The 22,311-nt window shown below is 44.6% G+C and overlaps 4 protein-coding genes across 13 annotated transcripts; 2 read left to right on the top strand and 2 right to left on the bottom strand.

Annotated features, from left to right (window-relative positions):
- Positions 1-3,514: 3,514 nt before the first annotated feature.
- On the bottom strand, positions 3,515-4,466 carry lsm10 (LSM10, U7 small nuclear RNA associated). Its single transcript, XM_053863265.1, has 2 exons — positions 4,373-4,466; positions 3,515-4,139 (listed from the first exon to the last, which is right to left on the bottom strand). The coding sequence occupies exon 2, from the start codon at positions 4,132-4,134 to the stop codon at positions 3,754-3,756; it is 381 nt and encodes a 126-aa protein (XP_053719240.1). The 5' UTR covers positions 4,135-4,139; positions 4,373-4,466; the 3' UTR covers positions 3,515-3,753.
- A 318-nt stretch (positions 4,467-4,784) lies between these two features.
- Positions 4,785-8,197, bottom strand: oscp1a (organic solute carrier partner 1a). Of its 6 annotated transcripts, none has more exons than XM_053862722.1 (11): positions 7,829-8,197; positions 7,718-7,753; positions 7,288-7,442; positions 6,409-6,582; positions 6,272-6,352; positions 6,096-6,199; positions 5,782-5,907; positions 5,669-5,723; positions 5,450-5,595; positions 5,340-5,394; positions 4,785-5,273 (listed from the first exon to the last, which is right to left on the bottom strand). In XM_053862722.1, exons 1-11 carry the CDS (start codon positions 7,938-7,940, stop codon positions 5,154-5,156), a joined length of 1,164 nt encoding a protein of 387 aa, XP_053718697.1. In that variant the 5' UTR covers positions 7,941-8,197; the 3' UTR covers positions 4,785-5,153. The 6 variants fall into 6 exon arrangements, with proteins under 6 accessions (XP_053718697.1, XP_053718698.1, XP_053718701.1 ...); XM_053862723.1 differs by having other exon boundaries at positions 6,415-6,582; XM_053862726.1 differs by having other exon boundaries at positions 5,697-5,907; positions 6,415-6,582.
- A 566-nt stretch (positions 8,198-8,763) lies between these two features.
- Positions 8,764-12,890, top strand: cdca8 (cell division cycle associated 8). Of its 3 annotated transcripts, none has more exons than XM_053863414.1 (11): positions 8,764-8,900; positions 9,215-9,310; positions 10,123-10,251; positions 10,364-10,404; positions 10,473-10,548; positions 10,635-10,687; positions 10,755-10,834; positions 11,322-11,411; positions 11,508-11,637; positions 12,493-12,579; positions 12,646-12,889. In XM_053863414.1, exons 2-11 carry the CDS (start codon positions 9,217-9,219, stop codon positions 12,667-12,669), a joined length of 804 nt encoding a protein of 267 aa, XP_053719389.1. In that variant the 5' UTR covers positions 8,764-8,900; positions 9,215-9,216; the 3' UTR covers positions 12,670-12,889. The 3 variants fall into 3 exon arrangements, with proteins under 3 accessions (XP_053719389.1, XP_053719388.1, XP_053719390.1); XM_053863413.1 differs by having other exon boundaries at positions 10,470-10,548; XM_053863415.1 differs by lacking the exons at positions 8,764-8,900; positions 9,215-9,310 and adding an exon at positions 9,647-9,796 and having other exon boundaries at positions 10,470-10,548; positions 12,646-12,890.
- Positions 12,891-13,595: 705 nt separating this feature from the next.
- On the top strand, positions 13,596-21,473 carry zc3h12ab (zinc finger CCCH-type containing 12Ab). Of its 3 annotated transcripts, none has more exons than XM_053864120.1 (7): positions 13,596-13,845; positions 15,288-15,406; positions 15,500-15,756; positions 18,201-18,340; positions 18,840-19,074; positions 19,142-19,242; positions 19,313-21,473. In XM_053864120.1, exons 2-7 carry the CDS (start codon positions 15,371-15,373, stop codon positions 20,176-20,178), a joined length of 1,635 nt encoding a protein of 544 aa, XP_053720095.1. In that variant the 5' UTR covers positions 13,596-13,845; positions 15,288-15,370; the 3' UTR covers positions 20,179-21,473. The 3 variants fall into 3 exon arrangements, with proteins under 3 accessions (XP_053720095.1, XP_053720094.1, XP_053720093.1); XM_053864119.1 differs by adding an exon at positions 14,045-14,113 and having other exon boundaries at positions 15,288-15,756; XM_053864118.1 differs by having other exon boundaries at positions 15,288-15,756.
- The last annotated feature ends 838 nt before the right edge of the window (positions 21,474-22,311 follow it).

Genomic DNA, 22,311 nt, shown 5'->3' with positions numbered 1-22,311 from the left:
ATGTGCAGAGGGAAGTGTGTTAGCAGTTTATAAAGTCAAGTGGAGATTCAGGAGAACAGGTGGCATTGTTTTGAGACAGGCTTCCCATGTGAATGTTTTGAGGAGTCTTATTTTTATTATAAGGGGTTGGGTTGTGGGGGCAGCAGCCGCAGCAAAGCAGCCCAGCTCTTTTGGGGGAATCCAGGTGAAGTTCTCAGGTCAACAAAGAGACATACTGTACTCTGGTGAAATGTTTGGGCGTGAACAACTAGTTCAAAGAAACCTCACATCATTTCTAAACCTAGAGCGCCATCTAGTGGCCTCTGAAAATTAGGTGACTGTTTCATCAACCCTGCAATACTGTTTCATGATACCTCATCCACCATCCTTGAGTACTACCCCCTGTTTGCAGGCTGGAAACTCCACCACAAACCAGGTTTCAACATTCAAGTTTATATCCAGGGTTCTTGGTCTTGATGGAAAATCATTCCAGAGTTTTGTCTTTTGGCTCAGATCTTTCTTCACCTCCCAAACAGAGTCGTAACTGAGAACCCTGCATAATCTGTCCGTCCTTGTCGCAAACAGGACCTAAAGATTCATAAAGAATCTCTGCTGCAACCACAACAACCGCATGACACCCTGACAGAGAGAACCATGGTTCAGTTCAGCCAGGGTTTGCCACAGCAAGGATTCCACCTTCACCCTTCTTGACCATCCTGTAGTCACGCCTCCAAGTCTTCATCCACCATTAGTTGTCTTCCTCTTCTTGTATCACCAACATTCCTGGTCCATCAATGTCTCTTCTCTTCACGTGTCCAAACCATCAGGCCTTTTTATGTGAGTCATTTTCCCTCTGGGGGAGGTGGTGGAGTCAGCACGGCAGACTGTGACCATTCTCACTTTCATTGTGTGTTATTTATGCTGCATTTTATGTGAACTGTTTACGTTGTTAATAAAGTTTGATTTGACCCAAACTAGCTGGATCTCCACTCTGACTGAAGAATGCCTCAGCTCGCTGAAAGTGGCGAAGGAAAGCAGGTCAGGGCTTGTAGTTGTTCACTGAAATCCATGATGTTGCTAAAAAGGGACACAGAGTTGTTCGTCCTCAAACCCTCACCACAACAATCCGACCTCCATTGTTCACCAGAAACGGCAACAGCCGTCACGCCGTGTCTCCACTCATCCGTCGCGCTACTCTGGTCTCATTGCTTTCGTCTGTATTTGTGTGTTATTGTTCTGGAGCTGTTTGTGTTCTGGTTAAGTGCTATTCTGAGCCCGCGCCAGTGTTGATGTGGCACTCTGTGGTGTTTTCAGAAGCAGCGGACCTTCATTACGTGGCCGGCCGTCACCCTAAACAAACACCAGTCCAGAGAAAAATATGCTGCTAAAAACACTCACAGACAAAACTATTATCCAGCTTGCTCCGAGCGCTTTCCCTCTTGATTCAAGTGGATTTCTGAGGGACAAGTCAGGGCCTTTTCCTAACACTGCTCTGGAATAACACTCCCCTCAACTAAATTCCTCAAATTCCCAATCATATTTGTGTTTACAGAGAACACCAGAACAGCGGTCTCCAAGGGAAACACTCTAGTTTCTGTGGGTTCCATTCCGCTCTCATGGTCAAATTCAGAATATTTGACTTCTTGCTTTTCCGGCCACAAGTCTGTTCTCCAGTGTGACCTCTCAGTGTCTCTAGGGGAGGAGGTGGGTGACGTCTGGAAAGTCCCAAAAGTAGGTTTTTCTCATTTGCAACATACGACACTGAGACATAGGTGGGAAGAGGCGTTGATCTCGATAAGTCTCTGCACCTGCCGGTACTGCAAGGTGGAGAGAAGTGAGGACGGGTGGCTTGGTTCGGAGGTTGTGGATGGGCTTTTTACTCCTTTTCAACATACAGAACCCATCAAGTGCTGCCCCCGTTTGGGGGAGCTATGACATAACCTACATGAACCTGCCGTCACAGGAACAGCTTCTTCTCCTCGGCCGTCAGACTGTTGAATTCGTGAGCAGCCTTGTTGTTATTTTATTTTATTTATTGTCAGCACTTTATTCCAAAACACTTTCCTACTTGGTGGGCTCCCCACTGACCATGGCAATAAAGCTGATTCTGATGAAGGTGGAGAACTTCTGATTGTTATGAGACAGGTGGATCTTATAGTGAGACAGGTGAGCGGGAAAGTTATAAACTGATTCTACTAGAAGGAATGGATTACATTTAAGTGTTCTGATCCGGACATCTTTAGTCACTGGAGGGAACCAGAAATAAAGTGTGTTCTGGTGAGAGCAGCCGGGTGTCGATCTAGTACAGGCCTGGCCAACCCGTGGCTCCCGAGCCACATGCGGCTCTTTTCCCAGTTTCATGCGGCTCTTCACCAAACTTTGTCATTCCTTAAACTAAGCGTATGGCATGTGTTTCACCTGTTATTCATTGTTGTGTAATTCAGTGAAGTGAAGATGAGACGCTTCAGTCTGCAGCGTCGCTCTCACGCACAGACCGGGGCGTCATGTTATTGGTGGCATGAGCCACGTAAAAAAAAATATATATAAGTAAAATTAATTGTGCACACATTTCTATCTACGTCGCTTGATATTTCAAGGAGGATCATGGTAAAAAGTATGAATTTTAAAAATACATGCACAAGAACCATCAACCTTGTGACACACAGGGATGTGCTTTAACCGCTATACTGACGCTCAGTCATGTGACCAGCTGTTCAGGTTGAGCGTTAGAGCCTTAACATATTTGTAGGATGTGGCTCTTTTCAGCAACAAAGTAAAACAATGTGGCTCTATCTAGCACCACCTATCTAGCACTGAAGTACTCAAGAGCAGATTCAAGACCACAAAACAATTGACTGCATTTAGTGTCTGCCATTCAAGACCACAGCTTGTGTGACTTTTAAAGATCTCTGTCTGAAATTGTTTTTGAAAAACCACCACCTATATCCAATGATGAATCTTCTGTATGTCAGCAATGAGGATGGAAGCAGTGCTTGGATTGTGTCAAGCTTGATCTTGGGATTTGAGTTCAGTGGTGTGAAGTCTATCATCAAAGGCGTCAACACTTTGTCACGCTCTCCTCTTGACCCCTAAGAGTTTAGAATAATAAAATAAAGTTGTACCGGCGGCAGAAAGCAGTTGCTTGTCAACATTAAATAAAACCAGTAACTCGAACTTGGCAAAATAAATTGTACATGTGTTTTCTGCAGGGCGAACTGTAGGGCGAACTGCATGTTGTGGAGCGTTCATGTCAAGCACAGCTGGAATCCACCTCCAAAATCACAATGTTTTGGTTTGTCTCTGACATGAGTGCGAAAACAGCAGCGTATTCCTTGTCATTTATGTACTTGAAATACTCCTTTGAAGAACTATAAAGACACTCAGAAAAAGACACACACAAAAAAATAACGTGACACGAAACTAACTTTAAAGTTTGGTGTGATACGCTCTGACGTGTAAGTGTCAGTAACCACGACTAGCGTCTATAGATCTACTGCAGCCAGACTTCACTCTTTGAAAACAGAGATACACCACGTAATGTTGAGATCACAAAATAATATCCATTTACTGTTAAATAGGAAACAACAAAACGTCGAATACCAAAGCAGAGAAAGCAAGTAAAACATATTTAGATCACAGCAGCTAATGTACACATCCTCACAGTCATCGTACAAACATTTAACTGAGACTTAACTGTGAATCATTTCTCATCGATGTTGGTGAATGAAGGAGCTGCGGTGAGGACATGCAGCAGCAGGTTCGGGTGACCCAGCGCTACTTCTTGGGGTACTCTTTCCGTCCTGTAGAGAAGTTCCTCACACGATGGATCTTGGCCAGCTGGCTCTCTATGGTCTTGATGATGTCCACCTGGTCGGGGATGTGAACGTAGCGGACGTTCCTGCCCGTGATGAACATGTCCGCCAGCTTGCTCAGACGCCCGTGTCGGTCCCGGTACAGCACGTCCTTCAGGCGCACGTTCATGTACGCGTCCACGTTAAGGACGCGGCCGCGAGCCGTGCTCTCGTTCCTCAGGTCCACGGTGGTCACCTGACCCGCCAGGCCCTGCAGCAGCACCACCATGCTGTTCTCTGTGATGGTGCGCTCTTGGATGGAGTTGAGGACGCCGCCGTGATCTGAAGAGTCCGGAGGTTCCATGGATCCTGGTGATGGAGGTCAAATAGTGAGTCAAATAGTCGAGAACACAAATTTGTATATATATGTATTTATGAGTATGAGAAGCTTGTAAACGCGAAATCGCATCTCAGTCTTTGTCTCGCTCATGAAAAACAACCGGGGAAACTCAACAGAAACCTTGTTAATACGTCATGAAGACACCAAGTACAGAATTCAGAGGCCTGATGTCCAGAGAGTCACAACTGAGAGCCATAGTTACCTGCACCGTTTTAATCCAGGTGTTCGGGTGAAACGTCGTTTTGTTGACATGAGTTGCCGCGCGAGGACTCGACCAGGAAGTGCATCGCGTGACGTCACCGTCTTTGAGCGGTGGTTCGCTCTGCTGCCACACTGCCCCCTGCTGGCGGCTGACTTACCTACACTTGTAAGGTGGCGATGAGGGACGTCAACTGTAACGTGAAGTGCAGGAATAAATGCGAGTCTAAAGTAAAATAACGGAAATTATATCTGTATTGAATGGAAATGTAGGTCACCTTTATTATTATTATTATTATTATTATTATTATAATGAGTAGTAGTAGTAGTAGTACTAGTAGTAGTGCTAGTAGTAGTACTAGTAGCAGTAGCTGTTGTTGTTTTCCAAGTGTGAAAGCAAGAATACCATCGTAACATTGACGTATCTCTCATGATACAACAGCAAAAAAGAAAGCGCATGGCTTTTCTTGAAACATTTATTCAGTATGTTTACAGCCGAGCTGTTTACACTCTGCTTAAAAGCCTTGTTGCGGTGGCCTTTGAATCGCAGCTTTTGTCTGTTATGTAGCTTCAACACTTGGTTTAGATCTGGACGAACGGCCAGACTGTTATGAGCTCTATCACCTCTGACGGTCTTATTCTTAACAACAAAACCAAAGGTATGAAACGCTTGTGAGCGTGTAGCAGTTTCCTTTTCTTCAGTCAGGGTCATGGTTAGGTAAGTTTGTGTGCAGGTGAAGAAGAAGAAGTGGTCGAATCCAGCGATGCATGACTGTGTCTTCCTGTTAGAGGTCGTCCATCATGGCCAGAAGGTCGTCTCCCTTGTTGTGACTCAGAGCGCTGGGTTGCTCTTCCTCTGCAAACTGGCCGGCGATGTGCGCCAGTTCACTTGCGCTGTGTTCATCCTGAGAGAGAAACCGCAGCTGTGCTTAAGCGTCTCACCACATGTTACTCTGCTGAATCAGCGGTACCTGAGTGGCCTGTATGGTCACCACCTTGGACCCGTCGGCTGGATCCGAACGTCCCCTAAACAAGTCATCATTATTCACGGCACCAACCACGTGGAGCTGGAGTCACTCACAGCTCATCCTCCTCCTGCAGAGAAGCGAACAGGTCGATCTGGTAGCCGGGGTCAGTGGCCCCGGGCTGGTCCTTCAAGCTGCCCATCAGACGGGCCAACAAGTTCAGTTCCTCTTTAGCCAGAAGGTTGGGAATGTCGCTAGTCTCCTGCATATGATAAAACACACTGAGAAAATTGAGAATTTACTTTATTCTTCGATAGACGACAGGAGGTTTCAACCTTCAGCGAGGAACTCGTGGATGTTTGCGTCTCTTCGGCAGGATTCCCTGTGAACCTTTGAGAAACCAGACACCATCACCGACAGCTCATCGACACCAGCGGTGGCTCCATACATATTCAGCCCCAGCTTGGTCACTCTGTCCCCATGCAGCTCCAACGAGCCCTCTTTGAGAGCTCTGCTGTAACTTCCTCCCGTGGGAAACTCACTCCTCCTCTCCCTGCCGCTCCGGTCAAATGTCCTGGAACAGACATTGTGGCTGGTGAGCAACACCTTTGTTTGGAAACAAGGTTTAAAAGTGTGGATCATAAGATCAATTTTGAAGTTGAAAGTTTTTTGGGCTGTTTTAAATCATCATTTTATAAAATAAGGCTTTATAAACACAAAGAAAGAGAAGGCAGTTGAATAGTAGAGTGCTTCTTCTGGTACCTGATCAGTCCTGGCACGTCTATCTTGTGAGGGACATGTCCTCCAGTTGACATGGCGAAGCGTCCGTTGGGATTCTGAGCTTTGTTTTTTAAGAAAAGTGACACCTGAAACACATGAATGCACACCATGTCAGATGTTGGAAGCCACTCAAGTAGGGAACTGAAGTGTGCACTCACGCGGACGTGACTGTCTTGAAGAAACGTGAGGATTGTCTGGCGGAGAAGCTGGAACTCTCCCTCCGTCAGTGAGGAGTATTCCTGCGGAGACCGGTGGAAGTTAGCCGGCTGCGACCGGAGCACAAGAGGTCGACAACCTTCACCTCGATGAACCTCCGATGAGTCTGCTGCACTTGATTGAAGACAGCAGGAGTGTCTTTCACCACCTGCTTGATGGAGTCGATGTGGTTGTACGTGATGAGGATCAGGTCTTTTGGCCGTGGGCAGAGGAAGACTTGGTACTTGAAAGCCATGATCACCAGCTCATACAGCTGGAAGATATGGAGGAAGAATGGAAGAGACCGTGAAGGGACCTTAAATCCACCAGGGCGGTGACTTTTACGCTTTCTTAAACTGATCCTCCATTGTGGTCAGGCAGGTTTTTCAGAGGGGAAGCTCATGTGGAGAAGGTTTTATGGAGGTCAGATGTTTTGGACATGTGGAGAGAAGAGTCAGTGTTGGACCGAGAATGTTGAAGAAAGGGAAAATAACCAATGATGGTCATGAGGAGTGAAAGTTGCCTCGCGGGACTGTGCTTCGCTCCTGCTGGCAGCTGAGTTACCTACACATGCAGGGTGGCGATGAGGGAGGAGGAACTTTAACACCCCCATCGGTTGCATTTAAACTCGCCACCACCATTAAAATACATAGCCTGACAACCACCATAAAATATTTCAGAATCCACTCCACAAAGTCAAAACACAGCCCCTTAAAATGGTCAAATTTTCCTATTCATCGAGTTCAAGTTGGCGTCAAGAGTGTTACATTTTTAAAAATTGTTATATACTCGTAGCTGAAATATCCAAACTAGAATTTAAAATATGAAAAGAAAAAGAGATGGAAAAATATTTAAAGTCTAATCCCAAGTTTCCCGTATTGGGTCTGTGGGTTGACAGTGTGTTGCTTCTCCCTCCTCAGTTCACGCAGAATAAAAGAAACACATGTTCACATGACCTGATCTTTGCCACCGTGCTCACCCGCTCCATGCTGACTGGGTTCAGCCTCAATATTGATGCATGCGCCAGCCGAGTCAGAACGGTTCTCAGGGTTCTGTGAGAGTACGGCTGCTGAGGCCCGAACAGTTGGTCCATAAAAGATTTGCTGAACATGGTCCCGATGATGTCATTCATCACTGTGCACAAAGGAGGCACTTTAAACACTTTAGTTGGCTGGACTCCATGACACCCGTGTTTAGAAGTGTGTATGCTTCAGATTTTGGCATTAATCTCACATTGGATTCAATCTCCTCTGAATGTGCTGATCATAAAAGTAACTGAGATGCTGCTTCAGCTAGTCACTCTAATCGTAATGAATTACTTTAAATGGCATTGAAAGTGTGTAAAATCGTCAGTAAGAGTCACAGTTATATACATCCAATCTTCAAACAGCTGCACTTCAGACATGTACCTCTTTTCCTGTCGTTTTCTGACCACAGTCCAGCACCTATTGGTTTCAAGCAAATACAAATAAGTTTGGGATTAAAAAATAAAAATAAAAATAAAAATAAAAACTACGTACCTTTATCTGAAGTGTCTTCTGGACTACAGTGGGCTTGAAGGCGTTGGTCCAATATGTAGAGCATCTCTCCACCGAGGTTAACAACCACCAAAGGCACGGTCCTCAGGGACATCTTACTAGATCAATGAACCAGATCCAGAAGACTTCACGTATTGAAACCGATCACACATAAGAGCCCATTTAGTTGTCTCATTGCAGCAACATTGCAAATGACAATCCATTGCTCCACAAAGCCACATTCCTACCTAAGCAGTGACAGGTGGCCAGGAAGAGGATCAGCTGTTTGACGCAAGCCGATTGGCCAAGATAGGAGTGACACTTGTGCACAGAGCAGTGCTGACTACGACTGTACCGTATCATTTCACACAAAGCTACTGCTAGTGTGACAACAACAATAATAATAATGCAGCGTGGAAAAGCAAGTAATGCCTTCATGCAATGCAACATTGAAATGTGATGTCCTTTGTGACCGTTGCCGTCAGGTTGTACAACAATAAAATTTGATAGACTGAGAGATGAACATCGTTGCTTGTCGATCATTATTTATTTATCATCTATCTATACAATGTATTATCTATTACTTATATATTGTTTATTTATTTTAATGTCTTTGATGTGATTTTATATACATATATATATATATATATATATATATATATATATATATATATATATATATATATATATATATATATATATATATATATATATATATATATATATATATATATATATGTATGTATTTGAAATATAAAATATATACCATGATGAACCGACATAGTTTAGTCTGGAATTCAAATTATATGATGTCAAATTTCGTAACATATATTTGTTTGATAACTGATAACAACTAATAAATTCAGGAAACAAATGTGATATCATAAATACGTTTCCGGTTATCGTACTGCATTGTGATTGGTCGAGATATGACTCGTGTTGACGTAGACCGAATACTTTGATCTGATTGGCTGATTTTCATTGTGGACCCACCCTCGCGCTGACATTTGAAAAACCTCTCGTCGAAGAACGGTGGCGTTCTGTGGAGCTGAACAAAAAAAGGCAACAGGATAAAGTAAGAAAATATTCACAACGTCCATTTACTTGTTATTGCTTACATTTGGTGTGAGAATATGTTGTTTATTGACTGGCTGCTATATTAGTGACAGTGTCTTGCAGAATAGCCGTTAGTTAGCATTGTATGCTAGTTTCTCTGAGCCAACTCAACTTCCGCTCCCATTCCGCTTTTAATGGTTTTCTCCCCCCGTAGAAAAACTTAAATTATAGTTCACACCAGCAACAAGTTATTTGACGTCGTTTTCATCGGATGTAATAAAAGTTAGTCGAGCAAATCCTGCTCCGCCAACTAAACATCGTGTTTGTTTACAGACATGGCTCCCGCGAGAAAGACCACCAGAAATCGAAAAGTCGATCTAAACAAACAGGCTAAACTCGCCGCCTTCTTGGAGGACTTCGACAGCGAAGGTAAGCACGTCGATGTTTTTTTTTTTTTAACGAAGTCGCCAATTCGAGACAAATTATGAGCCACATGAACATAAACAAGCCCGAGATTAACACATGTAAATCACCCCTGTTTATCAGTATATTTGTGTCGTAAGAGCACACGGCTGCTGAAATCCTCAGTCACTTTAATGGAACAAAGGAGCATCGTATACTTGTTGTTATGGATGTGTATTCATTATGTCCTTGTGTGCTGGCAACTGCAAATAGAACAAAGAAGGGGACCATTTAAACAAGACGTCATAGAGCTTGATGGATGAATCCTTTCTGTTGAAAGTCTTCATTCGTCAATCAGCAGAAGGTGTTGAGAAACAAGTAATAAAAGAGCAATTGGTGGAAATAAATATACTTTACCTTAGAAGATCTGGATTCTGAATCATACTCGAAAATAAAAGTGGAAGAATTAGATCATATTTGATCGAGCTTCTGTGTGCAGTAGATCGATTCAGGGTAGGGTTGTTTATAATGTCGTCTGACAACAGCATTTTGATTGAAAATATTGCTATAAAATGTCTACCAGGTGCGTGGAATTTGTCAAATGGTTGTGGAGTCCTGATGGTGAAGTTGCACCAGAAAGCAAAAAAAAAAAAATACTGTGTGGAACTCCCCTCATTGTTGCTTTTTCACATCAACTGTAATAATAGTAAAAAGTGGTCAAGTAGAATTAGAGATGCTTAAGGATAAGCAGTTGTTAGTCCATGTCATGTCAGTTTCCTTTTTGGTTTGTTGGTAATTTTTTACACATCCTCATGTCATGATTCCACATTGTGTTCCAGTCTTGACACGACTTGGTCAGATGGAAGAGAGGCTGAAGCAGCTGCTCAAGGACATTGACATTGTCTTTGAAATGGAGGCGCTCAAACTACCAAGAGCTGTCAGGGTGATGAACTGGCTGCATTGGTGGAGTAAGTTTCAGTGGTCTACATCCTGGAGACTTGATTCGTTTATTTATAACATACACAATTCGTCTGACTGACTTGGTCACAGGACTCAAACGTAACTTTTGTTTTACTGCAGATGAGCCAAAGCCCAAAATTGTAGAGGAACCTGATGCAAAGGTACATTTCTTATAAAACTGTTTTCCTCCTTAAATAGTGTGTAATGATGTGACTTTGTTTGCCAGCAGAAAGCAGAGACGGCCGCCATCATCGAGAGTGTTGCTGCGGAGGATCATGCCGCCATGCTGAAGTCACTGAAGAAATGTGTGCACTTCTCTTTTGGTCTTCTGCTGCTGCTTTTCCACTGCCTCCCTGGTCTTTGTTACCTACTCCTGTCATTTCTTTAACAGCAACCAGGAAAAGGCGCACTGCTGCCGATGAGAATGCTGCCCCAGCGACGCAGGTACGTGCTAGCATTTTTACAAAAACTTGCTGTGTTCAGCTCTAATCTCCTTCACTCTTATCTAAAGAGGAAAACCAGAGCACGACCTCCGGTCTCAAAGAAGACAAAGACCCTGACGGCCAACAAGCGGAACTCTCACTTAAAAACGTGAGCTCTTTTATGTCACTCAGCTGAATGATATGGGGGCGTGTGTGTCTGTCTGTCGGTGTGTGTCTGTCTGTCTGTCGGTGTGTGTGTGTGTCTGTCTGTCTGTCGGTGTGTGTGTGTGTGTCTGTCTGTCGGTGTGTGTGTGTGTCTGTCTGTCGGTGTGTGTGTGTGTCTGTCTGTCGGTGTGTGTGTGTGTGTCTGTCTGTCGGTGTGTGTGTGTGTGTGTCTGTCTTTCTGTCTGTCGGTGTGTGTCTGTCTGTCTGTCGGTGTGTGTGTGTGTCTGTCTGTCGGTGTGTGTGTGTCTGTCTGTCTGTCTGTCGGTGTGTGTCTGTCTGTCTGTCGGTGTGTGTGTGTGTCTGTCTGTCTGTCGGTGTGTGTGTGTGTGTGTCTGTCGGTCGGTGTGTGTGTGTGTGTGTGTGTGTGTGTGTGTCGGTGTGTGTGTGTGTGTTCGTTCGTTCCCTTCTCACCGGAAGTTCTCTCTCATCAGCCCGAGCAGCAACCTGTTGAATACCAAAAACATGATGGACTCCTCGATGATGGGTCCGACTCCACTTTTCACGCCACGTTTTGACTCCAGGTAAACACCTTTTTGCAAAAATATGCTGAGCTGGTGAAGCCATGAAATGTGGGTTATTCGTGGACACAACTGACTGTTCCCTCTGCCCCTCCTCAGGCTTCTGAAAACTCCTGTTTTCCGTGTTCCTCGCCACAAAGAGAGAGTCTACAGCATCTCCGTCAATGGCTCTCCCATTGAATCGGCCAACGAGGACATCGTCATCAACATCCCTGTCGGCAATGGCGAGGTGAGTCCGGGATGAAATCGCTCTCTGGACTGGACGTGAGTGAGGTGGAGGACTGGCTGTGGCCACGCTGATGGGAAATGTCAAAAAAATGAAGTACCTGGGGTTCATTCAAGGTCCAACAAAACTGAAGTGGAGAGCTTAATATTTTAACTGCTACAGTTCCCACCTTCTCATGACCTACAGAGGCGTTCTGATGCAGAGAGAGTGAGGTTTCGGAGCTTTTCATCAGACTGGATTAGGGCTGCAACTGAAGATTAGTTAGACTCACAGACTGTCTCAACCATTTGTCATCTATTAGTAACTAGTTGATAAGTAAAAAAGACCTAATGGAATGCAGAGGATCAATGAAGCAGAGGGGAATTGGTCACAATAAAATAATATAGTATTTAACCATGAGGAGAAAATGTCTCTGTAACCTGCAGCCTTTCTCATCCGCTCCGCCTCCGTTTTCCTTCTCTTCATATGTCCAGCCAGAATGCACGAGTTCTGTGAGCAACAGACTTCAATCATTATGATGTTTTTTCTGGGATTTTTACCCCCAAATAACACTGCAAAATCTGTCATGTTCATGTCCACCTCCATGATGTGTTTTCCGTTTGTTTCGATGTTTCCACATTGTTTATAATCTGTTTGATCATGTGAGATTTCATCTTTAAAGAGACATCATTTTCCTGAAGGCGTTGCGGCTCTCATGTAGGCCGCGGCGCTGCACCAAGCTTGGTCATATGTGGCGAAAACCATGAAGTCCCATACTTTGGATGGTATATCTTACTGCTGTTATTATGAGCAGCAGTCAATGGGTGTTTTATTCCAAGTGGTTTCTTGATGAAGAAAAGGATGTTTGATTCCCGACAGAGAATGCAGCTACTGGCCAGTCAGATTCAGTCAGGCGACCTCTCAAACTTGGACGAAACAGCCCTCAGGAGTATCAAGCAACTCAAGGTACACATGTTGACCATGAGTCTTAAGACTATATCACAATTTAATGATGCTTTCCTTCACTTGCAGAGTCGTCTGGCGACACTGTGCTGAACAGCAGGTGCAGTGTGTGTGTCAGTGGTGACGTCTTACACCGCAGTTCAACACCTAGTTACTAAAGTTTTCTTTTACCCGAAGAGTTGAGTTTTATATTACGTGGTGTCATCAATTCTTTTTCATGCTTTTTCTTGTGTTTTAAATGTCGTTTTTGAGATGTAACGCCATTTACTTCAGAATTGTGAGTAAACTGTTCACTGTGGATCAGCTTGTCTTCAGGTTTTTTTTTTCCTCATCTTCACTCTACAGCTCAGTAGGTGGCGCTCTCGCATAAAAAAACTCATGTAAGCCGTCATTAAAACTAGCTGTTCAAAGGTTATAGAACAGCGAGTGACCTCTAGCGGCCCAAAAATGTCATCCACGAGGTGTTTTGAAGGTGTCTCTCCAGGCGGTCCTGGGTCTGCCCGGGGGACTCCACACATTTTGAACATTGTTGAGGGGGCAGCGCCTCCTGTGTGGTCCTGCCTTGAGAACCATGTTTAGAGTTTATACTTCCAAACCGTTCAGATTATTAACATTGATCTATGCTAAACCCAGAGCCCTGACCTCTGCACAAAGACACTGTTCAACAAACTGTGGTTTCAAAGTGTTTATTCCATCACTCTAACTTAAGTGCGCTATTCAGTAACAACACAATGTTGTTACCTATTGTTGGAATGTTGTTTTAATCCTCGCTACAAGGGCGTTGCTGAACTGCAGTAATGCAATTGTCACGTTCAAGCGCAACAATTTGATGAGTCATGTTGTACAGGTGTTCAGAATTTATGACACCAACGGTGTTGAAACTGTGGGTTTCATTTGTTGCCTTTAGAATTTCTACCACTGCAGCCGTCCGGGGTTCCCACTCCAGCTCACCCTAGGTAGCTGGGACTGACCCCTGACCCTCGTGACCTCGCCCACTAACCGACGCTCTTTATCTCATTGTTTATGGCACTGTTGAATTCCATATTGAATTGATGCTAATATCAGGATGTTACTGCCGCCCTATTTTTCGTCGACTGTTTTCCGGTGAACAATGACGTCACACCAGCTCACGTCGCGCACTACTTCCGCGTACCGGCGCGTGAGCGCTGCTCAAACATCTTCTGGAGTCCATGAAAACCCGTCACTCCAGCTGAAGACAGACGAGCGGCCCGAGTTTCTGGTCTTTGTCGGGAGTCGACGAGCGGAAATGTAAGTCTGGAAACGTTTCTTCACTTTTTTTATGTCCTGCCGAAAATAGTGCTCGCTTTTTTAAACGCCCGAATCCGCTGGAAACGACTGTGTGTTCATGTTGGCGTTTGTTTACGTCTCGAATTTATTCAGTCAGAACATCTGCTAAATTAGATGCGTACATTTCACAATATTTATAACGACCCCTGTCTTTCTTTAGTGGAAAAAACATCCAACCTGATGTTCAATCGATCTTCAAAGGCGCACCGAGAACAAGTGAAATAAATGGGTTGCTATTTTTTTTACTATCGAATACGAGCATCATATGAAGTGATTGTCACGTGTGTTTTCCATTTTCCTGGCGAAATCCCTCACAACAAGTCCTGCACAGAATGAATGGGAACAGCGTTTACAGCGATGAGTCATAGTATAGAAGAGTTTTTTTTTTTTTTTTTTTTTTTTTTTTACATTTTCTGACCACTTGTCTAACAATGTATCTTACAATAGAATGCCTTATGGTATACAAGATACGAGGATTTAGTGAGATATTTGGTTTGGAAAAAGTTTGAAGGTGATCAAGCAATAAATATTAAAAGTGTTTATAATAAATACTTGACACGTCACACTGATCCACACTGTATAGGTGAAGCTGAATCGACATTAAACATGTCATAAAAGAAAGACGGAAAACCATTCATAGAAGCAGCTGCTGGGAAAGAACCATCATTTTACGGAATTAAATAAATCTACTAATTATAGTTAATTAGAAGTGTCTTTTTGTGCTGGACTTGGTAATAGAGGCTCAATTTGTGTGTTTTGATTCGTATTATGTTCATTACAAGACATTTCCTCATGGCTGATTAACTTTTTTATGACTCAATAGTGAGACATGGAATTGTTTTTACGTCTGGCTGCTCATTTTAACATTTAAAATAGCATTAATAATATATAGTATCATGCAAACGATGACAAGGAATGGTTTTACTACTGTCTTCAGTTGCAATGAAAACTGTAAAGATTGACTTTATATATTTCCTTATCTTGATCTCAGTATTTCCTTTGGCAGGTTTACATTCAGTTTAATGGTATTGCTTTATTCGGAGGTGCGAAGCTCATGCAACCCGTTGTTTTTAATAATAAAACATAGAATATGTTTTTCAGTCAACACAATAGAGAATTCTTTTGCTTTTAATGGAATTAGAAGAAAAAAACAATAGCATTGAAGCGGCTGCCTCCTCAGTCTTGTTCATGTGATTTCAGCAGCACATTAGTACTTGGTGTATCGTAGTGTGTCATCTTCGTTCAGCCTGCGTGTTGCTTGTCTTCTCCGTCTTCAGTTCCTGTAAAAGCAGTTGGTTATGGGAAGCTGCTCTAGTTTTATAATCGCTTTCATACATCAGACAGAAATTGTTTCAGGAAAGAAGTTTTGAACTGCTGTTTTCAATATTGTTTTGGCTTCACAGGCCATCACAAAGATGAACTTTCATGCTGCCGTCTCTTCCTCTGTTCATCTGTGGAGTGAAGTCCAGTGTTGGATCTGTGCTGCATGGAGCTTCTCCTGCCCTCCTTTCCCACGATGAATGTAGGTGCTTCTTTGCCGCCTCTGGATGAGACGGCAAACTTCCTGGATGTCCAGCTGGACTTTTTCCACAAGCTTGGTTATTCAACTGCTCAGGTCTTCGCCGTCCAGAAAAAGTTTGGAACCAATTTGGATACGGATAAACTTCTCGGGGAGCTTGTCAAGGTCCAAGCTGAACTGGAGACCAAGCCGGGGCCTGTGACTACGCTGTCAGTCCTGGTGCCCAGAGGGGAGGTACGCGCTTTGGAGCCCAAGATGCACGTGCCAGTTACCCCTCAAAGCGGTGAGGAGGGCAGCGAGGACGAAAATGCCCTGAGGCCCATTGTTATAGACGGCAGCAATGTAGCCATGAGGTCAGTTTTTCTTTTTGCTACCACAACTGCTACATGATGACTTGTATGAGTCAAGACTTTTAGAAGCACTTAGAAGACTTAATCTGTCGTAGTTTTTCGATGAAGACTGGTTAGATTGGGCTACTTGGTGTCGACACAAAGACCAGGACACAGGTCACACAAGTCGGTCGTATCTGCGCTGATTCTTGTCAGATACGTCCACATGAACATTTTCAGTCGTTGAAACAACAATCTTTTGCAACTAACTACGACTTTTTAAAAATGATTATCATAGCAAAAGTAGTTTTCATTGTACTTATCCTGTTTTACTTTGGTTTGAGTGCCGTGTGTGAGCTTTCACGTATGGTACTCCATTTTTTTGTCAGAGCATTTCACAGCATTTCGTCCTGCATGTGTTTTTTTTGTGAAGCGACTCCATGTTTGCGCCGCATTTTGAAAAAGGCAGGGTAAAAGATCGGAAAGGGAAGGCTGGGTAGTCAAGACCCATTCTGAATGGAGTCCACACCGAGGTCGGTCACAGTGGAGGAGACTTCGAGGGATGAAGTTCTTTCAGGAGAATAAACTTGAGAAGATCATCATGGCCAAGTACTTCCTGATCATCAGCGCTTGGTCTGTGATCTGCCAAGTACACTGGTGCACAAATGTCCGGCAAAGTTTAAACAAGTAGATGTTGCATGGAAATTGTAAGTGTAAAACCTCAGAATTCTCAAATTAAATGTGCCGCAATGATGCAACGCTGGAAAACAAACTTAAGCAGCTGCTGCATGTCGACTGTTGTTGCAAATCGTGAGGTTTTTGGAGGTTGTTTACATTTCGTACAATCCTGGCAAGTGGCCCAGAAACTAGTTTTGCATGTAAAGTCAAGGTTGATTAAATATTTGTGCTGAGCAGTGACGTCTGCAGCGGCTCAGCTTCCACCTGGACGGTGTGTGTGTGTGTGTGTGTGTGTGTTAGAGACGTGTGAGCGTCAGCCCCTCCCAGTTGGACACGCCACTGCAGGTACACTGAGGTCTGCTGTAGTATGCAAATCTGAAGGTTGATGAATGCCTTCGCGCTGCCTAGAAGACGAGTGTCGCTCGTAGCTGTAACAGGAACTGGCCTGACGGGAAAGTGCTTCTTTGGAGTGGTTTCCTTTTCTTTCTAAACTTGAATGTTTCCAAAGCTTGTGAGAAATAAGTTGCCAGAGATATATGGAACTTTTGTTGTGCTGTGGTCAGTGGTCGTCTTTATGGTGTAGCGAAGAACAAAATCAATGGGCGAAGATGAGCTTCTCTGTCCATCAGACATGTTTTCTGTGAGGGTGCTAGAAAATATGATAGCCTCAAATATCACAATACTTGATGCCACTTTCTGTATTAATATTTTAAGTCCACAGTCTCGATATTTATTAAGTAAATGCTTGGATATGCCTGCGTTTTTGAGTTTACAAAAACTTCTTATCAAGTAATTTGACTTCCCAACATTTTTAGATTAATTTTGAGTTAGATTTTGTTTTGAGTTTTTTTTTCCACAAATATTTGGAAAATATGGTGACATATTGAAATATTTCCACAAATATTTCAATATGTCACCTTTCTTTCAGAATTAAATTCTCCTACTGTGTGTGTGTTGTGCAAGCTGGTTCTGCTTGCTACGACCCCCTGCTGACACATTTTGCCTTTGCTATCAACAGTATTTCAAATGCCAAAAACGGTACAGCCTAAAAAAAAGAGGTAAAAGAACAAACAGGAGCCTGTTTCTCAAGGTGTTTGGAATCTCTGTTTCAAAGCCCCAACATTTTCCTGATAGTTGGAGTAGAGCTTCTGCTTCACCCGATCCTCTTTCTTGTTTTCCGCTCAGGTGTTCACATTCTGTTTTCCGTGGAGATTTTAATAGAGGACTTACCGATGCAACAATCCCTTGTCATTTGGTTGTTCACTTTTGACAGTGTAGGATTGTCTCACTATTATACACAAACTCTGAGTGAGTGAGTCGTATGATGACAGTTCGACCTCAAACACGACTTGGCGACCCTTACCATGTCACGCAAGCCTGAGTGGTCGTGTGTTTCTAGCGACCAATGCAACTTCACTCTACTTCCCATTTCACTTCAAATTGAAAAAATAAATCTGTTGGGGGCGGAGCTGAGGTTCGTGGAACATGGCAGATCAGAGAGGCAGAATTGGAACCCTTTATCTACTGAGGAAGTATGTTAAAAGCAATGAAAGACTTGGATCCCACTGTTTCTTTGCCTCTCCATTTCACTTTTTTGTCTAAAGAGTGAAACTCTTAGAGATTTCAAAGGACTGGAGGACTTTCTCAGAGCGTCTGAAGGCAATTGTTCTATAACAATAATAAATATATGGTTCACCAGTTATCATTTTGTTTAAGAAAGTGGTGATTATTCAGAGGCTTCAAGATGTGCAGTGGAAACAGTGATAACACTGTGTCTTTCCTCCCTTCAGCCACGGCAACAAGCAGGTCTTCTCTTGTTTGGGCATCCAGTTGGCAGTCAACTATTTCTTGGATCGAGGCCACACGCAAGTCACGGTCTTCGTCCCATCGTGGAGGAAGGAACAGCCGAGGCCTGACGTCCCAATCACTGGTAAGAGGGAGCCAGTGTTGAGTGGGGACAGAACCGAATCAGTGTGAAGACAACTCTCTGTCTCCGTCTGGGGACACAGAATCTCGCATTGGGTTTAAGAAGCTAGTGAGCCGAGAAAAGATGGAGCAACAAAGGGCTGAGATCAGGCGTAAGTTTCCTCGAGGATGCGCAAAGGGAAGCCAGTCGTTGCTTTGTGGGTCCAAACTGACTCATGTAGGTCACTGATGAGCACTGTGACACATCTGTCGAGAGGATGTAGGTGATGTGTTCATTCAAAATTTGCTTCTTTTTTTTTTTTTTTTAATGGAAATACCCCAGGGTTTCTCGATCTCTCTGTAAAGCCACGGTTTGACTGCTGGGTTTTTCCTTGGTTTTGTCATGCGCTGAAAAGAGGCAGAAGATGCTAGTCGCAGTACGTGGTGGCCTACTTTCACAGGAGGCACTCAACCCACCTCTGCTTGAGTCTGTTCTGATGGAGCATCTCCGTGTTTTCGCACAGATCAGCAAATCTTGCTGGAACTGGAGAGCAAGAAGAACCTGGTGTTCACCCCGTCCAGACACGTCGCCGGCAAGCGCGTGGTCTGCAACGACGACTTCTATATCGTCCAGCTGGCGTATGACTGGGACGGCGTCGTCGTGTCCAACGACATGTACCGCGACCTCCAGCGGGAGAAGCCAGAGTGGAAGCGTTTCATCGATGAGCGTCTGCTGATGTACTCCTTCGTAAACGACAAGTGAGTTCAACGTTCCGCCTTCTACCTTTCACATGGTGCTTCATCTGCGTCAATTGTTCGACTGCAGGTTCATGCCTCCCGACGATCCTCTGGGTCGCCACGGACCAACACTCGTGAACTTCCTTCGGAGGTTTCCAAAGTCTCATAAGAAGCAGTCGTGCCCTTATGGTAAGAGAATTCATAAGAGACCCTGAATTCCTAGTGCGATTGTGCAAACGTCTCTTCTGCTTCCTCTCAGGAAAGAAATGTACCTTCGGGATCAAGTGTAAATACTCCCATCCCGAGAGAGGCAAACAGTCCAACCGCCTGCTGGCTGACACGCTCCGGGAAAACGCCAAGCTCTCCTCCATGTCGGAGAGCGCTCTGGTGCCGGGACAGAGTCTGTCCTTGGTGGAGGAGATGGCCAGGAAACTCACCCTGGCACCTGAGCCGTCAAAGAAGGACCATAAGAGCGAGAAGTCCAAACACTCCTCGAGCAAGAAGGGGTCGTCCAGAAAAGAGAAATCGCCTCCTGAGCGTGCACCGCCGCAGCACAGCAGGTCGCAGGAGCGTCTGGACTCCGGGTTGGGTTCCATAGATGGGCCGTCCGTTGAGGCCCCTCGTGGTCACTTTGAGCCTCCGTTTGGGGGGACGTCCGCCTGTCCAGTGGCCTTGCAGCAACAGCATTACCAGATGAGAAACGGGCCGTGCAACTGCTGCTCGCCTCTCAGGTCCTCCCCCGCCTACCCGCACCATCACAGCACCGGCTCCGATGCGGTCCCGCATTACCCGCCGTACGACGCCTATCGAGTCAGCATGCCTCCCTTTAGCCAGCCTGCCAGCTTCCAACACAGCCGCCACCATCACCACCACCAGCCCGTCTTCTTGTCAGAGCCTTACGGCGTCCGTCCAGTCCTGCCATGTGAACCCCCTCCCTGGGACCCCCCGCTGGCAACCCAACCCAGTCGCAACACAGACCAGCGAACAGTTATCAGAACCAATCTCTTGGCCATATTCAGCGCTCACCTGGTGGACGCCGCCATGGACCGGTTTCCTCAGGTCAACGACCCACAGAAGCTGGCGGCCGAGATCGTCAACCTGCAGAACCAGAACCGTTCCAGATGAGAAGAGAGGCTTCTGGGTCGGTCTCTGGAGGCCATGCTTCACACAAGTTGATGTGTTTGTGTATTGTGGTATCCACCCGTTACTCGACTATATGCTTTGGAACATCGCGCTTCCTCAGCAAACCTGATAGAAGGTTGTATGCAGCTGATGCAATGTGGGACTCGGACCCACGCAGGGATTCAGTGCACCTTAGTTAGGTGTGTTAGATAGTGAGGTGTACAGTGAAGTCCTCACTGTATGGGCTTCTTCTTGTTTTCTTCCTCTTTCTCCTGACAACAACAGACGTGAGTCAAAGGAATCTGTGCAATAATGGAATCATTCTTACCTCCTTAATAGAGTCAAACATGGAATTTCACACCGTTGTTTGAGGTGTTTCGTACTGTAACGCTCCACGATGTGACTCCTGTTCTCCACCTCAATGCTGTATGACCCTTTTCAGATTGTAATGTTTATGAGGCTTTTGTTCTTTTTTTGTTTACCGTTTTTCTTGGTTTTCTGTTTGGACCTGTTTCTGTGGTTGTTATTACGAAGACAGGTGAGTGGTTTGATCAATAGTTCGAGGTCTGGTCTCAGGTGCCTGGAGCCTCAAGTGGCATGTTGAGAGTTTAGTCATGGCAACATTTTTTTATTAGGACAAACTAAACTGGATGGTGGATATAAGAAGGAGGCAGTGCAGAGAAGGTCCAGTTCTCATGGTTGCCATTCAGTATCGGCTATTTCAGGGCAGCATCACTGTGGCTTAGTGATGTTTTCAGAGCTCAAGTTACCAGGCACAGTGATGTGGGTCTTACTGTTGAGACTCACATGTCTTTGTACCAAGGGACCATTCCTCATCAAGATGAATCTTTAGATGAAGAGTGTTAGTTACTATGTAATGATCGGATCACTTTTCAGCCCCCAATTCAGGCGTGTCACCGCAGTGGCTGAGGTTTGAGTCCCAGACGGGGATTTCAGTCTTAGTAGTTATTGGCGGAGGTTTGCACTCTCTCATTCATTTTTCTGGTTCTGAATTTTCCTGTATCGTATGAATGTCAATAACGTTTGTTTGAATTTTAAGGAAACACAAGTGGAACGTTTCCCTGGTTGAAGATGTGTGTGTACCTGTGTTCTGGTGTAACCAAAGGTCACCTGACCAGATATGAAAAATAAAAGACTCAATTTCATTTTAACAAACATGTGAAGTTTATCATGTCAATTTCAAATCTGTATAAAAGCTGAACTTCATGAAAACGGTGGAGAAGTTTCAGAATTGATGACGCAACTGCTGGTCTGAACAAATCACGAGGAGAAGCTTGCACCAAAACAACACCCCAGACATGTGTTATGAAGCGCTATAGTCCTCAGACAAAGCTGCTTCTGTTCTCATGTGTCCTTTGCTCTTCTCCTGGAGGGTGTGGATTCGTCTCCCTCGCAGAGCGCTCTGCTTCTGCACTGGTTCATCTGGACACCTGCACAGTTGAGTGGGACTTACTGCTTGTTTGGTTATGTGCTTTGACCTGCACATGACTGACTTGACCTTGAAAAGAAACCTGTCCCTACATGCTGGATGCTATGAGATATTCAGGGAACCTTCAGACTAGACAGGCGCTTTGCAGGGGTCCGTGCTGGCTGAGTCCTTTTCCTGTTGTACATGCATGTTGCGATAGACGGGCTTCTTCCATCTGACTTCAGATCTGGATCCTGGCTTTGTATTGGGTTTTTCCTTTGGTTATTTGGGATTAGAAGAAACAGATGAAATAAGTTACAGTGTACAACTTTCTCTTTGTCCGGCAAGTTTTTTCACCACTTGTGTTGAAAGAAAATAATAAAAGTAGGTCGATGTGCTGCGGGCGAAAGGTTTTCATCTCCTGTGGACGTCTATTAAAAGGGTCACATCCTTCAGGGGAGCTTTTATTTCACCGCTTTTTTTGGTGATGAATTGTTTTTATGAACACTGTAAAATCTTGGTTAACTCGCGGTGACTTGTCTCCTGAGTTCAGATTTGATCCGACCGTTGATCTGAAGCTGCGACCTGGTTACCTCGAATGCGTTGCAACAGTTTGTCGCCAAGAATTGTGGCACTACATTGACTTTACATGTTGATCTGTCGCTTTATTCGCGGTAGGTGTGAACATGCATACAGACTTGGCCGTT

The sequence above is a fragment of the Synchiropus splendidus genome, chromosome 4 (genome assembly GCF_027744825.2).
Source record: "Synchiropus splendidus isolate RoL2022-P1 chromosome 4, RoL_Sspl_1.0, whole genome shotgun sequence".
Classification (NCBI taxonomy): Eukaryota; Metazoa; Chordata; class Actinopteri; order Syngnathiformes; family Callionymidae; genus Synchiropus; species Synchiropus splendidus.
This window is presented reverse-complemented; position numbering and strand designations above follow the sequence as displayed.